At 44.9% G+C, this 23733-nt stretch overlaps 2 protein-coding genes across 6 annotated transcripts in view; one reads left to right on the top strand and one right to left on the bottom strand.

Moving 5' to 3' along the window:
• Xrcc6 (X-ray repair cross complementing 6) overlaps window positions 1-23733 on the bottom strand; it is a 51050-nt gene that overhangs the window by 24203 nt on the left and 3114 nt on the right. For 2 of the 4 annotated variants that reach the window (XM_077109332.1, XM_076855239.2), the window contains exon 2: window positions 8443-8593. The exons of the other annotated variants lie outside the window; for them this stretch is intronic. The gene's annotated coding sequence lies outside the window, so the exon portion shown is untranslated. The remainder of the gene's footprint in view (window positions 1-8442; window positions 8594-23733) is intronic. 4 annotated transcript variants of the gene reach the window in all.
• On the top strand, window positions 64-22187 carry Desi1 (desumoylating isopeptidase 1). 2 transcript variants are annotated; one of them, XM_076855243.2, is made up of 6 exons: window positions 64-377; window positions 12866-12887; window positions 16721-16830; window positions 16897-16907; window positions 17397-17578; window positions 19754-22187. In XM_076855243.2, exons 1-6 carry the CDS (start codon window positions 290-292, stop codon window positions 19845-19847), a joined length of 507 nt encoding a protein of 168 aa, XP_076711358.1. In that variant the 5' UTR covers window positions 64-289; the 3' UTR covers window positions 19848-22187. The 2 variants fall into 2 exon arrangements, with proteins under 2 accessions (XP_076711358.1, XP_076711357.1); XM_076855242.2 differs by lacking the exon at window positions 16897-16907 and adding an exon at window positions 13707-13776 and having other exon boundaries at window positions 17456-17578.

Raw genomic sequence — 23733 nt, 5'->3', positions numbered from 1 at the left:
CGCCCCCGGCCCCGTCAAGACGGTACGCACATGCGCGAAAGTGCGTGTCCCGCCCCCGCCCCCTCTTCGGTACGGATCCTCCCAGTCCCCCCTCTGTCACCTCACAGTAGTCGTTGCCAGTAGCGGGTGTGGGGGCGCGAGCAGCGCAGGGCGGCCTCTCCCCCGCCCCTCAGGCCGGGCCCGGGCTCGGTCCCCCGGCTCCCTCCTCTCCCCATCCCCGTCGGGTACGGGAAGGTCCAAGCCGCTGCCGGGTGCCCGAGGGCCATCGTGGCCGCCGCCACGGGTCCCAATGGAGCCGCCGAATCTCTATCCGGTGAAGCTCTACGTGTACGACCTGTCCAAGGGCTTGGCCCGGCGGCTCAGCCCCATCATGCTGGGTGAGGGGGCCGGGGTCAGGTGGGAAGGAAGGCAGGAGCCAGGCAAGAGGACGCCGGCCGGCCATGGTGGGGGAGAGGTGGGCATTACTCAGGGGGAGACGCAGGGCCTAGAGGTTTGAAGGAAAGGCGGGGTGGAGAGGGATGGGTCTCGGGTTTGGGCTCGCAGAGCTCCATTTTCCCATCTTCGCGTATGATCCAGGGAGAAGGGATGGGAGTCATGCCCTACCCATTCCTGGGGGCTTGGAAAGAAACCCAGTCCACCAGGGGCCCTTCGATTAGGGGTGAGGTAAGCCAGCTAGATCCTGGCAGGTTCCTCTCCTGGAAGCCCTGTACACTCCTCTTTCCTTGGCGCGGTGTAGGGAAGGTGAGGATGCCTCCCGCGTGGTGCCCCTCGTGGTGAAAGGGACACTGCGGAGGAGATTCTCGGGTGGCCCTCGGAGAACCTTCCCTCCGTGTCAAAAGTAAACTCCCTCTGCATCCCTGAGGTAGATGAGAAGGAAGAACAAGAGCTGCTCAGAAGGGCCCAACCATCTCCCCCAAGGTAGAGGTCAAGTCAGGTTAACAAGAGCCCGAACTTCAGAATTCACAAAGTTCGGCCTGACAATGCAGTCTTCTCTCAGCATTTTCAAAGTTAATTGCTTTTGTACTGGGGAGGGATTGGATGCTGTTGTATGAGTAAGGATTAGTAAGGAAAGTATTGCAATTGTGCCCCGTTAAACTACGTTAATGGTCGGAGAAAAAGTCAGCGCTTGTTGCCGTGTAGATCAAACCTCATTTCTATCCAAATACCAAAATGTCTTGTGTCACATAGAAATTGTCAGGCTTGTAATTTCAGGTAATAATGGGCAGGAAAGGAATTCAGGAATTGAAAATTGAACAGTTTGGGCAACATTCATTTAAATGGCTTGTGTTTCCTGGCTTCTATGAAGACATTCTTCTATGAAGGAGAAAGATTTGGTTTATCTCTGGGAGGCAAGGGGGCAGAGGTCAGGAAAGTATGACTACTTGCATCTTTTCAATGTCCTTGAGTTTCTAATGTGTCATAGTGAGTTGAACTTAATCCCTCAACTCTAGGCTAGTGAGTGGTTTCTATATTTGGCTTCACATCAGAATCATCTACAGTGCTTGTAAAAAATATAATTACCAGTCTGGGATGTAGCTCAGTGGCAGAACACTTAGCATGTACAAGGCCCTGGGTTCAATCCCAACACTACAAAATAAAACAAAAACAAACAAACAAACCCTTTCATTTTCTTTTTTTTTTTTTTTTTTTTAATTTTGTTTTAGTTGTTGATAGACCTTTATTTATTTTACATGATGCTGAGAATCGAACCCAGTGCTTCACACATGCCAAGCAAGTGTGCTACCTCTGAGCCACAGCCACAGCCCCAAAACCCCTTCATTTTCAATATACGTTGTTAAATGAGATAAGAAAAAAATTAAGATTAAAACAGTTCTTTAAATGTGCATGTGTGTGTTTAAAGCAAAGGATATATATGTGCTTGCTTAGGAAAATAATTATCTGGAAGTATACAGGAGAAGTTGGTAATAGTGGCGCTTATGGAAAGAGGAACTTGATGGAAGAGGGTGGGGGGAACCGCAAGTGCTTTTTCTTACTGTTTGAATCCTGTACTATGTATACATATTATCTATTTAAATTAAGGAAAGTTTTAAATATATGGATTCTAGAGCCATACTTCAAGTACTAAATCAGAATTTCCTGGAGTTTTGGAGCATAAATCTGTATTTTTATATAATTGTTATTATTTGTACTGGGGAGAGATTGGATGCTGTTATATATATATTACATATAATTTTTAGGTAGCCAACCCATTATTGGACTGAAATTGTTGAATCGAGTAAGATAGGGCTAGGAGTATAGCTCAGTAGTAGAGTGCTTGAGGCCCTAAATTCAATCCCCAGCACTGAAAAAAATAATAAGGCAAATTCTAAAGTAAAACTAACAAAGGCACAGTTTGAGGAAGGTGCTAGATTATATAAATTAAGTTCTAACTAAACTCCTTGGAATGAAGCCATTTGTTTAGTTTGCTCATAGTGAGGCAACACTTAGATACTGCCTAGATCTGTAAATAAAAAGTCTCTCCCTTTACACTATATGTTTTTGATCTGTTACTTTTTAGTTTAAAGGGACCTTAAGGATCATTGTTTCATTCATTCAACAGATATTTGAGTGTCTACTATGTCCTGTGTGTTAATTGAATATGATAGAATGAACAATGATGTTGTTCACCGCCATAGAGATAGTTTGTGTGAGAGACATTAAAAATAAGCACATGTACAAGCATAAAATAAATAAAAATTGTGATATGTGCTGTGCAGGAAGCTATCTGGGTAATGAAATTGAAAATAACCAGAGGTATTTTAAATAAGGTATTTTAAATAAGGGAGGATGAGGAAGAGGTAGCCTCTAGAGGTCAATCAGAGAGTCACAGTAGTGCAGGTAGAAGAGGAAGCAACCTGCCAAAGCCTGGAGGCAGGAGAAAGTCCAGAGTCCTCCTGGTACTGGAACTGAAAGCAGGCCTTTGTAGAGTACACTGGGTGAAGGGAAAAGGGCCATAAGTGAAGGTGAAGTAATAAACCCTTTTAAATAGATGTGAAATCCTAGGAAGACTCAGCCAACCAGGGCAACTTTACTACTTTGGCACATCCTGTTACAATAATGTTTCTGAGGATATCACCTAACTCACATCACATCTAACTCTTCTTTCTCTTTGCTCTTTTTTCATGTTTCTTTTAAACCTTTTGGAAAAAATAACAGTCAGCAAAACTAATAGCTATACTTTCTAGAGTTGAAAAGTTACACAGTGATCATTGCTTTGCTGGTTTATCCCATTAAGATACCACTAACCTTATATATATATATAACCTGGATATATCCCAGTTTTATTAGCTTCCATATATCGATTTCCCATTCCTAAATATATTGAAACTTTAAAAAATCAATTTGTTTCCTGATTTTTGTAAGAATTATAAAAGTATATTAATAGCCATGAGAATTTACAGTGGGCCAGACCCTTTGTTTCTGAGTACTTTGCATGCATTAGAATCTTTACCATATCTTTGTGAGAGAGTTCCTGCTCTTACCTTTATTTTTCAATTTAGAAGCCTCAGACAAAGGGAGTTAAGAAATTTGCTCCAAGTCACACAGCTGGTATGTGGCAGATCTAGGTTTTGAACACAGGCAGTCTGAGGTTCCAAAACTCATGTCACTTTGCTCTACCATCTCTACTGTGTAATGTGTTCCCATATGATTAGTATAAAGTGGGTACCTTGTTAAAGTATCTAAAGACAGCCAAATGTTAAAGTTCAAAGAGGAAAAAAGAATCTAGGTTCAATGTGTATGTACCATTTGTAATCTTCTAAAGTTGTGATCGTCCTTCCTGACCTACCTTTTTGCGAATTAAATTCATGTGACCTTAACAGCAGAGCCCTGTCATGCTTCAGTTACGTTAGTTCCCCATTATGTGAGACCTCCTCCAGCTCTATTACAGTTCATGATCAGACTAGATAACACTCAGTGAGATTCCCTGAAATCATGTGGACTCCACAGATTTACCCTGTCCTGTTTTTAGTCTCCTGGAGTTGCCTCCCAGGAAGGTATTCCTGTTCCACTGTTCCTCACTCTCCATGAAAATGATCTCACACTTATCCTTAGTTTTCTTATTGAGCAGACAGCCTGATTGCAACTTTTCCCCCATATCACCATTTGCCTGATATAATTAGCTATTTTAATTGTACTTCAGTTCTTCCTCTTAATAATTTTAGCAGATCTTTAAATTTTTATGACCTCTTTTTGTGCTGAAGTACATAGAGAGAAATGCAGAGGTTTGTTTTTTAATTGTGCTAAGAGGTACTTTGTTATATTCTGATCTGAAGTCTTGTGCACCATACATCACATTTATTTTACATTACAAGCTCAACTCAAAACTATTCCCAGGTTTAAAGACCTGGGGCCATAGAAAATATATATATATGTCTTGGCAGAAAGTAATCTAATAAATATTTTAGATTTTATTCTATGCTCACTTCCTTGCTTAACTCTGCAGTACGAATAGTAATAGGAACTCTGTCCTTTGGGAGTTAATTTCTCTAAAAATAATGTATGTGTACATACAGTTAGATAACAGTATAAAGTAGATTATGATTGATGCCAAAATGAGTGGTGCAGCTATTTCAGATGTTTCAGCAAAGAGTCTCAAGCCCTTGAAGGGCAGGGAATCTATCTCACAGAGATTGGAGCAGGTGCCCAGTGAGGCTTCATTGTTGTTTTGTGGGTGTGCACATGCACTAGGTATACACTCTACCACTGAGCTCCATCCCCAGCCCAAGTAAATATTTATTAAGGGAATGATTAAGGTTTGAAAATTAAGTAGATACTTGGGAAGCTAAGGCAGAAGGATAACAAGTTTGAGGCCAGACTTGGCAATTTAGCAAGACCCTGTCTCAAAAAAGGGCTGGAGATGTGGCTCAGTGGTACAGCTCTCCTGGGTTCAATCCCCAGTGCTGAAAAAAAAAAGAAAAGAAAAATTAAGTAGAATGTATTGAAATCTGAGGGAGGTTTTTTAATGGTTTAATGCCATCTATTGTGCTTTGTTTTAGATTTTTATTGTTCATTGTGTGAACTGTTTGATAGCCACTGAATGAATGAATTTAGTAATCCTGCAATTTCTTTATGGCAAAATGGAAACAAATGTGGCTTACAGGACCCTGCTTGTTCCTGCTCCTGCTTATTTTCTGTAGCCTTATCTGATACCACCTCCTGCTTAACACTCAACACTAGCCTTCCTCAGCTGGGCTCTGCAAGGGAATTGAGCACTGGAAGAAACTGACTTGAGTGAGTGTTTCTTCAATTCTCCCATAAGTATCTTGGAGCACCAGGGCTTCACCCTTGCAGAACCATATCAGAGAAGGGCTGCCACATACCTAACTAGACAGAAGGCCTCAGGGTCTCATTTTCACCTCTGGACTTTTCCTAGGCTGTTCTCCTTACCAGGGGTACTTCATCTCCCTATTTCTTGTTTGACTGACTTCTGCTTATCCTTGAGGTCTTAGCTCCAGTGTTGCTTCCTCCAGGAACCTTTCCCTGACCCTCCAGATCTTGCTCATGTGTTTCTGATAACATCCTATATATTCCTTTAGAAGCATTCATCATGCTGTTTTATAATTGCTTGTTTTCTGACCTCCTCCCACTGGACAGGAAGTTCTATGGGGACAAGAGCCCTCAGTTGTATCCCTAGAGTCTGGCACAGTGCTTGGAATTCAGTGAACATTACCTGGGCAAATGGTGCGAATGCTGCAGGCCTACCCCAAAACATCGCTGCAAGGCAGGCAGTAATTGAGGGGACCCTTCAGTACTGAGGAAAAGAACTTGCAAGTTATTTTTATCCTAGGAAAGAATCCTGTATTGACAAAGAATGTTGGTCTGGGGATGTGGCTCAAGCGGTAGTGCGCTCGCTGGCATGCGTGTGGCCCAGGTTCGATCCTCAGCACCACATACAAACAAAGATGTTGTGTCCGCCAAATACTAAAAAATAAATATTAAAATTCTCTCTCTCTCTCCCTCTCTTTTTTTTTAAAAAAAAAAGAATGTCAATACTAGTATATTAAATAGTTTTAAACTTACCTTTTTTTTTAGTATATACACACACACACACACACACACACATATTTTATTTTTTAGTTGTCAATGGACCTTTATTTATTTATTTATATGTGGTGCTAAGGATCGAACTCAGTGCCTCACACATTCCAGACATGCGCGCTATCGCTGAGCCACAGCCTCAGCCCCTAACTTACCTTTTCGAAGATTAAAATAGTCATTAGTTTTTAATGTTTGTTTGGTATTGGGGATTGAACTCAGGGATGTTTTACCACTGAGCTACATTCCCAGTTCTTTCTATTTTTTATTTTGAGACAGGGTCTCAAAATAATTTATGAAGGCTGGGCTTGAACTTGCAATCCTCCTGTCTCAGCCTCCTTGATATCTGGAATTATAGGCATGTGCCTCCAGGAAAGGTTCCTGGAGGAAGCAACACTGTAGCTAAGACCTCAAGGATAAGCAGAAGTCAGTCAAACAAGAAATAGGGAGATGAAGTATCCCTGGTAAGGAGAACAGCCTAGGAAAAGTCCAGAGGTGAAAATGTGATTTCTTTTTTTTTTTTTTTTTCCTTGTACCAGAGATTGAACCCAGGGGTGCTTAACCACTGATCCACATCCCCAGCCCCTTTTCATATTTTATTTAGAGACAGGTCCTCCCTGAGTTGCTTAGGGCCTTGCTAATTTGCTGGCTTTCACAATCCTCCTGCCTCAGCCTCCCAGGCTGCTGGGATTATAGTCATGTGCCACCACTTCTGGCTCATGTTGATTTCTTGATGATTTTCTAGATTCCTTTCTCTGCCCAAAGGAGGGGCAAAGCCTTCTGCTAATAGTCATTTTTTTATATATAATATTGGCTGCAGAGGGCTACAATGACAATGAAAAGTTATCAATGAGAGGCCCCTGCCCTGGGAGACGCATCACTGTCACCCATACTTTGCACTTCTTAGTAGGCATTTTTTTTTTCTTTGAGATTCAACCAAGAGATTTTATTGGGGGGGCTGCCTGAAGAGAGGCAGAGAGAGGAGAAGAGGAGGGCAGAAAGAGAGAGAGAAAGAGAGCAGAGAGAGAAAGAAGAGGAAGAGAAGTAGGCATTTCTTTAACACCAGCACCAGGTGCTGGCCCAAAACCAACACTTGTATCTATATGCACAAGGTACATCCATCTCAGTCAGTGAGGTGGGTTAGTGTTCTCTCCTTGACTTTTTTTAAATTTAATATTTTTTTTATTTGTAGATGGACACAATACCTTTTTTAAAATTATTATTTATTTATTTTTATGTGGTGCTAAGGATCAATCCCAGTTCCTCCCACATGCTAAGCAAGTGCTCTACCTCTGCACCACAACTCCAGCCCCTCTCCTTGGCTTTGATGCAGCCATTTTTATAATAAGTAGGAGGCTGACTAGTGCAGACTTCATTCTACATTCTCTTATTCATGATGAAAAACAGGGCTGATGTCCATGTCTTCCACTGGGTTTCTGTGTTCATACTTAAGAGACTTCAAAATGAGTGCATTGTATGTGCCAGTAGGCCTGGAGATGCAGCCATCTGACCACCTACTCTGCAAGTGGGAAGTCATCTGCTTCTATACTGTGCCAATATCCATAGAACCTAGTTCAGGTCCCAAATGGCCTTGGGCTCTACTTCAGTCTGAAAATACCAACCCCTCTTCACCTACTCTAGTCTGGCCAAAAAATTTTAAAAGTCAGTTCAGTCCCACTTTCCAATGCCTGTCATCCTGTCAAAGCCATGGCCCTCATTCTTTTCCTCCCAAGAGTAGGCTGACATGCAGCAAGCCTTCTTCCCATGCTCCTCCAAAAGTTCATCCTCACATGTGGCTTTGTCTCATTTTCATACTGGACAAACCATGCATCTTTACTCACCTGTTTGTAAAATGATGTTAATAAATCTTAGCCCTACCTACCACTTAAAATGTTGTGAGAATAAGGATAACCATGAAGGTCTTGATGAATTAATAAAAGAAAGAATGCATAAATGAGAGAATTTTTTTCTGTAGCTCCTATCACAATTCTATGATGAGGATTTTTTGTTTTTGTGTTTGCAGGGGGGATAGAGGGGTGTTTTGTTGTTGTTGTTTTTTACTTTGAGATGAGGTCTTGCCATTTTGCCCAGGATGACCTCAAACTCCAGGGCTCTAGGGATCATCTCCTGCCTCAGCCTTCCAAGTAGCTGGAACTACAGGTCACTTCATCATGTCTGGCAGAGTGGATGAGGAAAAGTGAACCTTGATGCAGTCAAATAACAAGAAAGTATAATGTCTAGCTTATAGGAAAATTTAGTGATGGATACAGAGAATATAAAGGAGAATAAAGTAAGGACTTGTTTTTCAGGTATAAAATACCTGACAGGATGATCTCTAAGGCCCCTCTTCAAATTATTGTAGCAAGATCTATCTGAGTTGATGCATCTGTCACTGAGTGTGGTTACCTGAGGGGCAGTAGCTGGCCCAACTGGAGCACAATAGAATAGGTCATCTCAGCAGATGTCCATGTAGCATCTCTAGTCCAGGTACTTTAGGTGATGGAGGTACAGTGATGTGTAAGGAACTGTCCTTGTCTTTGAGGCAGTTGTAGTCCAACTGGGGAGAAGGACACAAATAGGAGAACAGCTATAAAACTTTTGAATTATAGCTAGCCATGGTCATGCACATCTGTAATCCCAGCAACTCAAGAAGCTGAAGCAGGAGTTATCATAAATTCAAGGCCAGCCTGAGCAACTTAGACCCTAAGCAACTTAGTGAGACCCTGTCTCAAAATAAAAAAATAGAAAGGGTTGGCAATATGGCTCAGTGATAAAGCACCCCTGAATTCAGTCCCTAGTACCAAAAACAAAAGCTAAAACAAGACTGTGTTTGTGGAGAATGCCAGCAGGTCTCAGCACTGAAGGCCTCTGAAACATTTCAAAACTTCTCATGGGTGCTGGTCCAAAGTCCCCTGGCTGCTCTGTGCCCTCAGGCTTTGCCTCATTCTTACTTTGCCATTCGTCATCTCTTTTAACCCTAGAAATGTTATGAAGCAGACTGTAATTGTTATGCCTGTCCAGGGCTGAGGATTTAGCTCAGTGCAGGGTGCTTGCGGGGCATGTGTGAAACCTTGGGACTTCCCAGTGTATCCCTAGTACTGCAAAAAACTAAATAGCACTGTGGGATAGAACTTCCTGCAGTGATGGAAATGTTCTAGACCTGCATTATAACCACATGTGGCTCTTGAGTACTTGAAACATGGTTAGTGCAACAGAGGTGCTCAGTTTGTGCTTTTATTTAATTTTAATGTTAATAGTGACGTGTGGTCGGTCAGTGGCTACTCTTAGCTTGAGCTTAGAGTCCCCAGCTTCTTCAAGACCTCGCGTGATCCAGCCTCCACTACCTGTCTTATCTCTGCTTTTCCTCTCTTCACACCCTAGTCTAGCCCCTCTGGCTTCCTTTCAGTCCTTCAGATATACCTGGTCTGTCCAGCCTCTGAATGGCTTCTCTCCTTACCCACTTCAAATCTTGGCTCAAATGTCATCTTTGCAAAGAGGCCCACCCTGACCATCCCTCAACTCCCTATATCCTCTACCCTGCTCTTGTCTTTTTTCCCTATACACTCACTATTGCTAACATGTTATGACATTATTAGTAGTATTATTGACCCTCCCTCCCCTCACCTGTTAAGTGTCATGAAAGAGTTTTTTATCTCCTTATTTGCTGATGTATTCCCAGTGCAATTAATAGTGCCTGAAACATAATACTCACTTAATAAAGATTGGCTCACTCATAGGAATCACACCTGGCCTGCCTACCCAGACCTATGTTCTCAATCACTGCATGTTTTTTCCTCTTGGTGAGTGCAGTATTTTCTCAAAGTGTATGAGAGAAGCTTCATTTGAAAGAAACACAAGAGAAAAACAAGTGTCCCTCATCTGCCCAGTACCACTGAATCATACATGTCTTGGAAGGAAATAAACAAACCACAACTTAGACAACAGCTGTTTTATAAATGGCAGACCAGAAGACTGTATCAGCTCTGTTTAAAATGTAGTGTTAGTCCTCCCTCTTTACTTATAGTAAACAGGAAGAGGAGACTTCAAGAATCGAGAAAAGAGTGGTTCCAACTTCACGGCTAGTAGAGTCCAGAGGAGCCCAGCAATGGAGAGATGGATACCACCCTCCTCGGCATCCAGTCTGGTTCTGATCAACTTCTGGAATTTCAGCTCAGTTTAGATAAGGGCAGACTGCCCTATAAAAACCCCACCTCAGAAACCCACGCCAGGATCCCTCCATCCATTTGTGGTCTCGTGGGCCAGAGCAGCAGATTTCTTAGTGAAAAAGAATCTGCCTCTGGGATTGGAAGACCAAAAGAAAGAAGAAAGAACTCTGGCATATTTCATTTTTCTTTGTTATTCCATTTAGTCTGCCAAGACTTTAACAGCCAAGAATGAAATGTTTATACATAAAATAGAGCATTTCATAGTAATTCCCTGGATGCTGAAATCGTTAGAGCTTGCCCACCCATCCTGAAGAACTCATTTTTTTTCTAAGAATGAAAGGAGTAGGATTTACTCAAGTGTGAAGAATAGAAACACAGGGCTGGGGTTGTGGCTCAGGGGTAAAGCAGTTGCCTGGCATGTGTGATTCTCAGCACTGCATATAAATAAACAAGTTAAGTAAAGGTTCATTGACAACTAAAAAAAAATTTTTTTTTAAATGCACAGAAACAAACAAAAGACTAGAAATAGAATTATTGTAGGGGCAAGAGGGGACCCAATATGGGTGGCCCAGGAGAACTCATTTTATCTATTGGAAGTCTTTTTTTGTTTGTTTGTTTGTTTGTTCTAATTAGTTATGCACGATAGCTCTTTTGGAAGTCTTAACTCCTTTCCCAAGGTCATTAGATCTATGATATCCTCTATTTATCAGTTTTCTATATACCACCTACTGATACTTCACATACATTATTATCGGTCACAACTCTATATTGGAGAAGCCGAGGCTTAGGAAGGTGGCCCAAAGTCGGTGGGCCGACTTAACATGTAGAAAAGCCAGTGTCTGAACTTATTGGGTTTTCTTAGCCACCTCTGAGGACAGAGTGTGAGCCACCATCAGCAGGTCCTCATGGAGAGGCTGTGGCTCCTCCTTTCTCATACAGAGAAGAAATTAGGTTAAAGTCGAATTATTTAAAAGTTTCCTAGGGACTGTGGGTGTGGTTCAGTGGTAGAGCATTGGCTTAGCATATGCAAGGCCCTGGGTTCCATCCCTAACCCTAACCCTAACCCAGCATTAGTTATTCAATCAAAATAATACCTTAAAGAGCTAGATATTTATTTGAAATCTCATAATTTACCTAAGAAAGGGAACAACAATGTAAAACACCAAGAAAGAAGCCCAAGCATAGGGCTTTCCTTTCACACAGTGCTTTGATCCTCTAGAGAGCCACAGGGCACACAGCAAAGGTGGCACTTAGCAATCAGTAAGTGACTGTATGAGCTGGTAGCCCCAGGTAAGTGGGTGAGGTTTGCTCATGTCCCCATGTCCTTCGCACCTTCCCCTCCCTCCTGTCACTGTGGTACACTGACCTCCCGACTCTAGCCTGCTCTCTCCCTTCTTCCCTCCCGTTCATCTTCTCGGCTGCAGCTACAGTTAATCTTTTAAAAGTGTGGGTGCGGTCACAGCGCTCCCCTGCCAACAGCACCTCCATCCAGGCCACCCTGCCTTGCCGCAGCCCTGCTGGCCACTCTTCCTCTTGTCACTATCACTGCGTCCTGCCCTCCAGGGCCTCAGTCTTCACAGCTGTACCTTTGCTTGTACTCTTCTCTCTGGCAGAAACGTCCAGCCCTGCCCCTGCTCGCTCATGGGTTGAACTGAAGCTCACAAAGGTAGTTTATCTTTATCTTTATTACACATAGCTCCTAATTTTACCACTATTATAGAGCTTATCAACATTGTGTCTTAGTTAATGATTTACGTGTCTCCTTCCACTTGACTTTGAGCTCCTTAAAGGCAGGACAGTAATCTGTGTTTGTATTTCCACACTTAGCTTACTGGCATACAGAGGTATAGAATAAATGTGCATTGGGCTGGGAGCACGTGCTTAGCATATATGAGGCCCCTGAGTTCAATCCCCAGTACCAAAAGAATAAATGCACATTGACTATTAAGATGCATATATTTGCCAAATTTGGTTCCATTATTTTCTGAAGGATTTTACCTCAGTGAAGAAATACTATCAGCTTTTATTGTTTTACTCTAGTCTTATTGTAGCAGAGACAGAAATTAAAAAGGCAAAGTTGAGCTGGGTACCCAGCAATTCAGGAGGCTGAGGCAGGAGTTTGAGGCCAGACTGGGCAACTTGGTAAGACCCTGTCTCAAAATTAAAAAATTAAGAGGGCTGGGATGTAGCTCTGTGTTAAATCCCCAGTACTGGAAGAAAAGGAGAAAAAGGCAAAGCTGACTTAACCCCAAAGGCAAAAGAAGAACAGGCATAAAACTGGGATACACTCAAGTGTACCAGCAGAATTTTTTTTTCTCTTGGTACTGGGGATCAAACCCTGAACCTCATCCATGCTAGGCAAGGCTCTATATCACTGAGCTACACTCCCAGGCCCCCAGCCCTTATACCAGTGGGGTGGGTTGGTTGGTTGGTTGGTTTTAATCTTGCTTTCTGGTAAAGGATTCTGGTTACTTTTCAACTTACTAAACAGTGCACCCTATCATGACCTGAGGACGGCAATGGAGGAGAGCTGAATTCCTAGAAATTTCTCCCAGGAGACTTCTAATAGGTTCCTCTGGGTTTGAGTGCCCTTCTAAATTTACTCAGACTGAGGAGCCATTTAATCCAATCCCAAGTGGCTAAATCTCTCCTTTTCTCCACAGGGAAACAACTGGAAGGCATCTGGTGAGTCGGGTGGGGCCGCTCAGTGGACTACTTTAGGAAACTGCTCAGCACTCTCAGCTTCAGGCCCCGCCTGTGGCTTCCAGCTTGAAACCCAGCCCTCTGCCTCCTATATCTCCTAAAGCAGCCGTTCTCCATCAGGGTTTTTTGCCCCTCCAGCCCCACCAATGGATGTTTGGCTGTGTCCAGAGACATTTTTGTCGCAGCTAGGGGGAGGATGCTACCAGCAGCTAGTAGCTGGAGGCCTCAATGCCTCTCAGCATCCTATAATGCACAGGACAGGTTTATCCACCCACGACCAGGTTTATCCACCCCTAAATGTCAGTAGTGCCGAGGTGGAGAAACCCTGACCTGTAGCCCCAACAGCTCTCCACACCCACAAGTGCAACCAACTGTGGATTGAAAATATTGAATCTGTATTGAATACTTGCAGGCTTTTTTCTTATTCCCTAAGCAATAGAGTATAACAACTATTTTCATAGAATTCACATTGTATTGGATATTATAAGTAATCTTGAAATGACTTAAATTATACTTGAGGGTGTGCATAGATTCTTTGCAAAAATTATTCTGTTTTATATAATAGGCTTGAGCATGTGTGGATTTTGGTATCTGTGGGGGGAGGGGGTGTTCTGGAACCAGTGCTCATGGACACGGAGGGGCAACCATATTTATCTTACTTATACCATTATTTGGTTAGTTTCATAAGACTAGTCACCACAGTCACATCCTTGGGCAGAAATTGTTCTCATAGCAGTATGGTCTTGCTTTTTCTTGGATAAGTTTCCCTTTTCTGGCTCACTGTGTCTCTCTGTGTGGCAGGCACACCTCCATAGTTGTGCACAAGGATGAGTTCTTCTTTGGCAGTGGCGGTATCTCCAGCTGTCCCCCGGTGAGTGTCTTCCCCCACACCCTGACCTGCAGTCTTGGGTTCCTGTGAGGACCAAGAATTTTGCTTTTACTATGTACTTGGCCTCTGGCCTAGTGTATAGAGGCCTGTGGTGTAGCCTCATAAAGACCTTAAGACTCATTCAGGGCCTGGGGATGTAGCTCAGTGGTAGAGCACTTGCCTAGCATCCAAGACCCTGGGTTTGCTCTCTAGCACCACCACCAAAAAAAAAAAAAAGGCCATGGTGGTTGGGAATTATTCAAGAAAACCTTGCCCTTCTCTTTGCTCGCATCTCACCTGTGGGTCCTTCCTTCTGGAGCTGCTTCTGTGTCTCCACAGGGAACTATGTAAGCTCCTCATGAGCTGAGATTGGATTTTACCCTTATATCCCATCACAACATAGAACCTGGCTCACAGTAGGAATCCCATCCATGTTGAGCTGAACAGAGAGGTAAAGTGACTTGCTCAAAGTTACACAGCCAGTAAGCAACAGCAGTCCTAGAGCTCAAGTCTCTCTTATTCATACCCCAAGCCCTTTTCCAGAACATTATTTTAAGAGATATCTGAAGGTGATCACAGGAGGTGCTCAAGCAAAGGCAGCACCCATCATTCTGAGTCTCATAAGTGGAAAGCCATTTTTTTTTAATCCCAATTTGTTATATATGACGGTAGAATACATTCCTTTTTTTTTTTTTTAAGAGAGAGAATTTTTTAATACTTTTTTTAGTTTTCGGTGGACACAACATCTTTATTTTTATGTGGTGCTGAGGATCGAACCCAGCGCCCTGCGTATGCCAGGCGAGCGTGCTACCGCTTGAGCCACATCCCCAGCCCAGTAGAATGCATTTCAATTCATATTACACATATAGAGCACAGTTTTTCATATCTCTGGTTGTACAAGGAAAATGCTTTTTTTTTTTAAAGAGAGAGATGAGAGAGAGAGAATTTTAATATTTATTAATTTTAGTTCTCGGCGGACACAACATCTTTGTTTTGTATGTGGTGCTGAGGATCGAACCCGGGCCGCACGCATGCCAGGCGAGCGTGCTACCGCTTGAGCCACATCCACAGCCCGGGAAACGCTTCTTGATCTCATCTCTCCAGAGCTTTCAGGAGAAAGCCAGCCTCATGTCTAACCTGTATTGTGGCAATAGCCTCCTGAGCTCCTTGCGTCCGCTCTTTCTCCCTCACTGTCCTCCACCTGGGAGGCAAAGTGATGTTCTCAGAGTGAGCATTGAATCCTGATATTCCCTTGCATTAACCAGAATTCTCCCACTTGCTCTTGGAATAAAACTCAGAAGGCTCAGCATGGCTCCAAGGCCCCCTGTGCTCTAGCTTGTCTCCCTCTCGGCCAGCCTCTTTTTGGGTTGCACTCTCCCCACCTCTGCCCACTTCTCATTCCTGAGGCACCCATTGGACATTTAAACCTGTACTCCAACCTTTACCTGCATGTTGCTCTTCCATCCTTCAAATCTGAGCTCAGTGTCCCTTTTTCAGGCAAGTCTTGCCTGACCCCTCAGAAGGGGAAGGTCCGTCATACATTCTAATGGCATTTTGTACTTTCCAAGCAAGACCATTATTGCAGTTTATAATTATACACTGGTTTATGTTTTTATCTGCCTTCCTGCTGGACCATAAGTCCCATGAGGGCAAGAATCTCATATCCCCAGTGCCTATCTTAAGGCACAGTACATCGAAAATTCTTCACAGGTGTGAATCATAGGAGGTCATGGTGACCCCTTAATCTCTTACCACTCTGAGAAATTATCCTCTGACTACCTGTCCTGTTCACTATGCCTTCCCCTAGAGCAATGTCCACTACGTAGAAGGTTCTCGGTGGCTATAAATCATGACCTTTTCAGGCAGCTCTGTTCTGGGGTGTTCTCCCTTCCCAGATCTGTCCTCATCCATTTCCTGTTACTTCCCCTTTGACTGGCATCAGTCTGTCAGCATCCTGTGGCACTGACTGAGGGTTTTCTGTAGGTGTCTCAGGCCAGCAGCTCTCCTGTCCTATGACCATCTGAATATTAGCCTCATAGTTCAAAACTGAACTAAGTGGTGGCAATACTTGCTAACCTACCAGATTTCTCACAGTCCTTCACATTTTCACATTGTTACAAAGAGCATCCAGTATATGTCACAGGAGAAACTGGCTGTATTTTGCTGAAACCAAGGCATGGAAAGCTGGCCTTTTAGGTGTGAGCCATTTCTAGTATTCTATTCTGTCCTCGTGATCAGGCATGTTGAGGACAAAATGAGACTACAAATACTGGGTTTCTCTGTCTTTATCAACTGGATGAGTGGATTGCATAAAGTCGGACCTGCAAGAGGACCAGCTTCCCAGTTCCAACAGCAGCAGGAAGCCCAACGTCTTAGCTGTGCTGCTAGCATGTGACAGTTCAAGGTCCAATAGGAAGCTCTAAGCCACTGTAATCTTGATACAAACAGGAAATAACCCTCTTCATCTACCCAGAGGGCTCTGAAAGTCAAATAAGAAATTGGAGCAGAGTGCTTGTGGTTTTCTGCAAGGGACCCCATTAAAAAAATTCAAGCAGGGCATGGTGGTGCATGCCTATAATTCCAGTGACTTGGGAGGCTGAGGCAGAAAGTTTGAGGCCATCATGGGCTAATAAGGACTAGAAATATAAGTTAGTAGTAGAGCATCTCTGGGTTCAGTGCCCAGTACTAAAAAAAGGTAAAAATTAAAAAATGACCAGGGATGTAGCTCAGTGGTGACGAGGCAAGTGTATGCCCCTGGATTCAATCCCAGAACCCCAGGGGGCAAAAACAAAACCGAGGACTGGACGGGGGACAGCATGGAGGGTAGCTCAGTGGCAGAACACTTGCCCAGCATGTGCAAGACTCTGGGCTTGTTCTCCAGCACTATAAAACAAAAAACAAAACAAAGATTGTGATTTAATGGCTTTTTTTGAATTGGCTCTTTTAGGGAGGGACATTGCTTGGGCCCCCAGATTCTGTGGTTGATGTGGGGAGCACAGAAGTTACAGAAGAAATCTTTCTGGAGTACCTGTCCTCCCTGGGGGAGTCTCTGTTCCGGTGAGTGAAGGTGGGGTGGGAGTGGTGTCTGTCTCCCTGACTAGATAGTCAGCCCCTGGGGGGCAGCCACTGTGTCTGTCCTGGAGCACTCAACACAAAGCCTGGTCCAGTTGTTACTAAACAAATATGAAGAGAAGGCATAAAAAGAGCCCAAGGTTGTTGGCGACAGACACTCTACCCCAGCATACTTTCTGCTGAAACTTTTAGAGGAAAGATGGGCTGTTCGTTCCTGCTGGTGAAAAATCAGTAAATGCTGTTCTCAGCCTCTACTGGCCAAGTGCTTTGTCCTGAACATCAAAAGCAGGGTTTGTAGCTGGATTGGGATGAAATGCAAACATAAGCAGATTTTCTCTTAAGAAGCTTTAGTCAGTTTAATAAGAGTTAAATGCTACTGCTCTGCTCATGTGAATGCAGACTGCAAAACTGCAGGAGCCACATTTTTTAGTTCATCCTTTTAACTTGGTTGTCAAGGTCCAGTGGGGCAGAAGGCACTATCCTTGGCATGAGGGACCCTTGCAGTCCTCACCCTCAGCTGTGCTCACCTTTCCACTTCCTGGTTTGAGTAGTTTCACATCGATGCTTCCTGGCTTTCTCATCCGTTTCCAAATCTTTCTTACAATGCCAGAGGTGAAGCCTATAACCTCTTTGAACACAACTGTAACACCTTCAGCAACGAAGTGGCACAGTTCCTGACTGGGCGGAAAATCCCTTCTTACATCACTGACCTGCCCTCTGAAGTTCTCTCCACGTAAGTTGAGCTCTGTCTCTGCCCTGCCTTGGCCAACCTTGAAAATCCCCACTCAGTGCCCCTCCCCTGCCCACATCTGCCTTCCCTACTGGCAGCAGAATCCTTCCAACCAGGCAGACCTGTCCTGACAGCAGGTTCTACCACCAAAGGCCACCACTCTCCCCACCTGCTAATGCACACCTGTATCATGTTCACCCTGCTTGAAGTTAGACCATGGGCCTGATACAACTGCACAATTTAGAAACCTACTTCAATATTTGGACAAAATCCTGGCACCTATCTTTCCCATCATGCACAAAGTGTGCCCTCCCCTGCAGTGCCAACTTAAGTGCAGTGTTGGGTAGATGTGGAGAGGAGGTCTGAGGAAGAGCAAGGTGGCTTATTTCACAACTGTTGTTGCTTTCTTCCATTGCCCCCTGACCACTTTGACTCCCTTAAAACCAGGTTCTGGGCTGGGGGTTCAGGAAGTACAGCACTTGCCTCGAAAGCACAAGGACCTGAGTTCAATCTCCAGCACTGCAAAAACAAAAAGACCTAGTTCTGCTTGCCCATGAACAGTCCTCAGTAGTTTTTTTGTCCTATTCAGTACTGGGGATTGACCTCAGAGTTGCTTTACCACCGAACCACATCCCCAGCTCTTTTCATTTTTTATTTTGAGATAGGGTCTCACTGAGTTGCCCAAGCTGGCCTCAAATTTGCAACCTTTCTGCCTGAGCCTCCTGGGTTGCTGTGTGTGCCACCACACCCAGCTTTACTAGTTGTTTTCTTCAAGGACACTTGGTAGCTCCTCTGCCTTGATGTTGTCCCAGCCCTGGAAGGCTTGTGGGCCACCATCCATGGAGTGTCATCCCCTAAAAGGGCACACACCTCCAAAGCCATCCCACCTTCTCCCTCCCTTTGCTGTTTACTGGTTCAGGCAGCCCCTGCCTGCTCCAGGACCATGTTTATTTATAGACTTAGTTTCTCCTGAAGTAGGGTCCTGCCCAACAGGATGTTTAGCCAGCAGGTTTAGCCAGCTCCACAAGGTGAGCTGTTTTTCACACCTGGGTAGAAACCTCTCACGAAACACTTACCTAGGAAACAAGACTGCTGAAGAGCCCCAGCCTCCCAGCCTTGGCCCTGACCTCCTGTTCCTTGGTGGGTATGTGCAATCCCACAGCCCTGCTGATGGATCTAGGTTATGGGGCCCTGAGCAAACTTGCATAGCCAGAATGTTCTTGCTGTTATTATTTGATGGGTGGAGTTCCTGGACTTGTCTGAATTAGGGTTGATGTTTCTAGGTTTCATCTGTTTACACTTTGGAGTACTTATTCCCTTGAACTTGGGGATGATTTTCAAAACGGCAGCACCACTGGAGAAAAAGCCTGTGCTTGAGGTGTGTTGTGGACCACCTTATTTAAGGGTGTAGTTACCATGAAAAGCCTCCAAACTCCAGTATTTGCAGTGACTTTTCCAGCTAAGTTACTAGGAGAGAAAGCTTAGTGTCCTTTAGAAAATGACATCAATATCTTCTGGCAACTTGGCCACTTTTTTTCTGAATATTCCCTGGAAGACTTCAGTTCCTAGAAGAATCTAGTTGTTGCCATTCTCACTCCTGACTTTATCTTATTCAGATCTTTTTTGTTTGTTTATTTTTTTTTAGTTATGCATAACTCTTTATATTTTTTTCTTTTGCCTCAGTTTCCCTGGTTCAACTTAATTTTTACTTTCTTCTTCACAAAAATTAAAGACACACGTACATCAAGTACAGAAAAGCTGTAGTTCCCTGTGGGTAGGCAGCCTGTTCAAACCATAGCTCACCAGACCTTAGAGCCATGGATAGCAAAACTGTAGTACCCACTAAGGAGGGGCCCCCGCTAGTGAAAGCACAGAGCAGGCTCCTTGAGAGATGCCCTTTGTATTAGTCAGCTTTCCATACTGTAACAAATACCTGAGTTAAGCAGCTTATATTGAGCAAAAGTTTATTTGGGCCCAGTTTCAGTCCAGAGTCGCTTTGCCCAATTGCCGTTGGGCTTGCAGTGAGGCACCATGGCAGGAAGCAGAGAGAGGAGGAGGAGAACATGGGCCCTCTGTATCCAAACCATAGCCCTGCCCTTGCCAGCACCCACCTTCCACTGTCTGTCTGTGGGCAGACCACACCCAGAGCCCACCCAGCTCTTGTCTGTTTCCCCACAGGCCCTTCGGACAGGCACTCCGACCGCTCCTGGACTCCATCCAGATCCAGCCTCCTGGAGGGAACGCTGTGGGCAGACCCAATGGCCAGAGCTAACAGGACTGCACGGGACCGCCCGCCTCTCCAGGGCTTTTCCTTTTTAAACAAAACAAACCCTACCAGATTTCTATTTTATAATTTTACATCAGAGCTAACAACCAGGGGACGGCTTTTTAAAATCCCAGGGAAGGAGATCGTCAGGCCGCATGTAGGACAATGCTGCTAAGAAACAGAACAAAATGCCACCCCTTCTAATAGTATTATACTAATTTATTAAGGCTGTCTTGTCTGTGAGTTCACTTTTGACGCTGTTTCCTAAGCGTCCTCCACACTGGAGAAACGGAGGGGATTTGTTTAAGCAGAAAGCAAGAGGCACAGTTTGGAGGAGCCCCAACCTAGAACCTCCTTCCAGAGAATACCCACACTCCACCCAGGTTGCCACACCTGTGGGACCCAGGTGAGTTTTACAACATCGTGACCAGAAGCAGTTATTCTCTAGTGGTTCATGCACCAAAGGATTTGGTACACTTGGGACCAGTTGCAGGGTGACTAACCCAGCCTAAGTGAACTCTTTAGCTGAAGCTCCCCGACCTTCCCTCCCCTGTCCCAGCCCATGGGGCCAGGGCTGGAGCAGCTAGAGCCTCAGGATCACAGGAGAGTGACAGCAAGAAAACAGGATAAAGCCATTCCCCCTTCCACCTGGACTGATCGCAAAATTTTCTGCCATCAGTTTTGGAAAACCTGCTTGCTGTCCACCACAGGGCTCTCTCCCTCAGCATAGCTGACCGACGGTCATAGCTGAAGGTCCAGGCTTGCGCAACAGAGACTCAAGCCTTCTGTCTGCAAACAATGATGAAGGTAATTTGCAGTCACTTAGAACCACCCACCCAGACCGATATGCAGTATTCAGCTAGGGACCAAGGGGATATGATTCCCTGTTCTAGGAAGATACCCCTGATGTAGAAAGAATAATGATGCAGAATCACGGTGGCAAGAAAATTTAGAATTGTTTCCAATAGGAACTTTTACATTATCCTAAATATGTTTTGAAGGCACATGTCATTTCCATTGTCATTCTGGCTTTAAGGAGGCCTGGTTGGAGTGTGAGAGGGCATTTTCCTAAAGACTTGCTGCTAGAAACTCATGGGCAGGGAACAGTCTGGAATCCTGGATCTGGAGAGGCTCTCAGACTTACTTCCTTTACACAAACCAGTGAGTGAGGAGAAAGGACTCAGCTGCCAGGTGCCTAAGTCGTGGCTCTCCCCCTTGGGTCCCTGCCACTTCTAAACTTGAGTTCAGTTGCTCCTTCCGGGGCAGGCGCCTTTCCTCCCTGAAAAGCTGCTGCTCATCCCTGGCCCCATCCCCACCGTCTCTGCCATTAGCCATAGCAGTTGGCATCATCAGGGTCTCAGCTAGAGGAAAAGATGTCATTCTGCCTTAGTATTTGCTGTGATCTGACCAGGGCCAAGTCCAGCTGGGATACCAAGTGACATTTGGAACTTTAAGATTAGAGGCCAAATGAATGAGCAGTCTCATTCTTCTCAAAACCCACTGAACTGCTGGTGGATGTAGATAAATTGCAGTGGAAACCAACAGGGATTCTTTAATATTGATTCACTTGTGGAATTGGCCCAGGAAGAACAGTTGTCCGAAGTTGGGTTTCTTCTGGGCAGGTGGCAGGTTGGTCTCGGCCATCACCCTGCCTCCCACCAGTTTGCTCTTCAGCTTGCCTGGCCCAGAACTCCCTCTTCCCAGTTCCTGCTCCAGAGCTGTCTTCTCTATCTGGAGGGCAGTGGGCTGTTTTCTGCCATGTCCAGGCTCAACTGGTTTTGCTCCTTGCAGCAAGTCACCTTCAGGCCCATAACTATTCTGAGTTATTCTGATGGCTCCCCTGAGGGACTTTGAGTCATTTGATTCCTCAAAAAGTCCCCCCTTCATGCCCAGTAGCCATTCGTGCCAATGCTGGGAGATGGAGGGGTGAGCAGCTTCCCAGAGCTCTGCAGGAGGCAGACTCCCATCCCCCTCTGCAAGCCCCACTGTCACTCTCTGTGGTAGCCCAGGCTAGGACCCTAGCACCATCCTCCCCTCTCTCTGTCTATCCCAGAACCTCAGGGGCATACTTGTGACCAGCTAACTCCATGTGGGCATGTACAGGCAAACAGAACGGGAAATGAGTCATGTCTTTATGTTACACAGTGGACACCTCTGTAGGTGTCCATTGGTTTAAAGGGACAGAGAAGGAAGAGGGTTGAGACCATTCCCCTCTCCCAGAAATAAAGCTTGTACTTTCAAGATTCCTTTATGCCCTTGAAGTCAAACTAAAAATTGTGTCTAGTATGGAGGTGTCTGCTGGTTGACATTGGTGTTTTTTCTAATGCAATAAACATTTCTGCCTGCTGTTTGTGTGGTGCTTGGGTCCCATCTGGGTGTGTGTCCAGCCTGAAGCAACCCTAGGCTTTTCTGTTTTTCTCTGAACTTAACCTTGCTGAGCCTGGAGCTGCTGCCTTTGCTTGGTGTAAACCTTGAAGATGAGCAGTGATAGCAAGGCAGACAGTATGGCTTTCACTCTTGATTGATGGAAGATAGGGAGTTGGGTGTGGTGGTGCACACCTATAATCCCAATGATTAGGAGGCTGAGGCAGGAGGATTGCAAGTTTGAGGACAGTCTCAGCAACTTAGCAAGATCCTGACTTAAAATTTAATTTAAAAAAAGACTTGGGAAAAAAATATTTAGCCAAACATTAAAAAATATGTCAAGATGAAAAAAAAAGACTGGTGATATCGCTCAGTGGTAAAAGCACCCTTAGGTTCAATCTCCAGTACCCCCCCACACACACACACCAATAAAAAAGATGGCTAAAGGCTCAGAGGGAATTCTTGCCACAGGTCACCTTGCAGCTAGTGGTGGAGTGGTTTCAAATTCTAAGGTCTTCCCCAGAAAAAAACTTGGCCATCAGGAGGGTGTGTGGCCTCACTTACCAGAAGTGTTTACTTCTTTCATCTTGGCTGACGGCTGGGTCTCTGGTTCCCGGGGTCTTTCCCCACCTTGCTACAGTGATCTCACTGAACAAGTGTTGGGGCTGATGTTGGCTCTCAGAGTGAACCCAGGTGACCCACTTCATGTGAGCCATTTCCATGGGCCTGACCTGTGCTGGGTGCTTTCACACATGACAGGCTTTGAGGTGTCCCATTTGATAGGACAGAGAACCAAAGTTGTCCAGTTGGCTGGTGGCTGAGCCTGCCCTTTCATCCAGACCATGTTTTCTCAACACCCGCTGCTGCGGCGTCCCCACTGAGGCACTGTTTTCCTAGTGTGCTAGTTTAGTAATGACACAAGATTCTGGCTCCTTCCAGAGGGTGCGGAGTGCAGTTGGCTTTACTGACATTCCCGCTTCCTGAGGACAACCTGTTCAGAGGAAGGAGTCCCTGAGACTCTTACCCAGGTCACACACTGGAAGATAAGTCCCAGCTTTGCCACTGGGGGGGCCTGTCCAGTTCAGTGACCCTGTAAGATGGAAATGGCTCCCACCTCACCTTACAAACTCCTGCAGTTGTGTTTCCATCTACCTCTGGAGGGAAGGGCAGAAAACAGGTGTTTTCGGGGCTGGGGATGTGGCTCAAGTGGTAGCGCGCTCGCCTGGCGTGCGTGCGTCCCGGGTTTGATTCTCAGCACCACGTATAAACAAAGATGTTGTGTCCGCCAATAACTAAAAAATAAATATTAAAAAATTCAAAAAAAAAAAAAAAAAACAGGTGTTTTCCCCAGACTTTGCAACTCACAGCCAGTCTGAGGTGGTTCATTCAACCCCACAGCCATTTCCCTGGGAGCAATATGTGCAGCCACCGCACTGTGGTGGTAAGCACTGTTGGCAAGGCCCTGCCTAGGCAGGTGAGGCTGGGAGACAAGAGTGACAAGTTAGGGGATCCTAAATGGTGATGGTGC

This window comes from Callospermophilus lateralis, chromosome 4 (assembly GCF_048772815.1).
Source record: "Callospermophilus lateralis isolate mCalLat2 chromosome 4, mCalLat2.hap1, whole genome shotgun sequence".
In the NCBI taxonomy this organism is placed as follows: Eukaryota; Metazoa; Chordata; class Mammalia; order Rodentia; family Sciuridae; genus Callospermophilus; species Callospermophilus lateralis.
The sequence above is the reverse complement of the archived record's forward strand: the minus strand, read 5'-3'. Positions and strand labels throughout refer to the sequence as shown.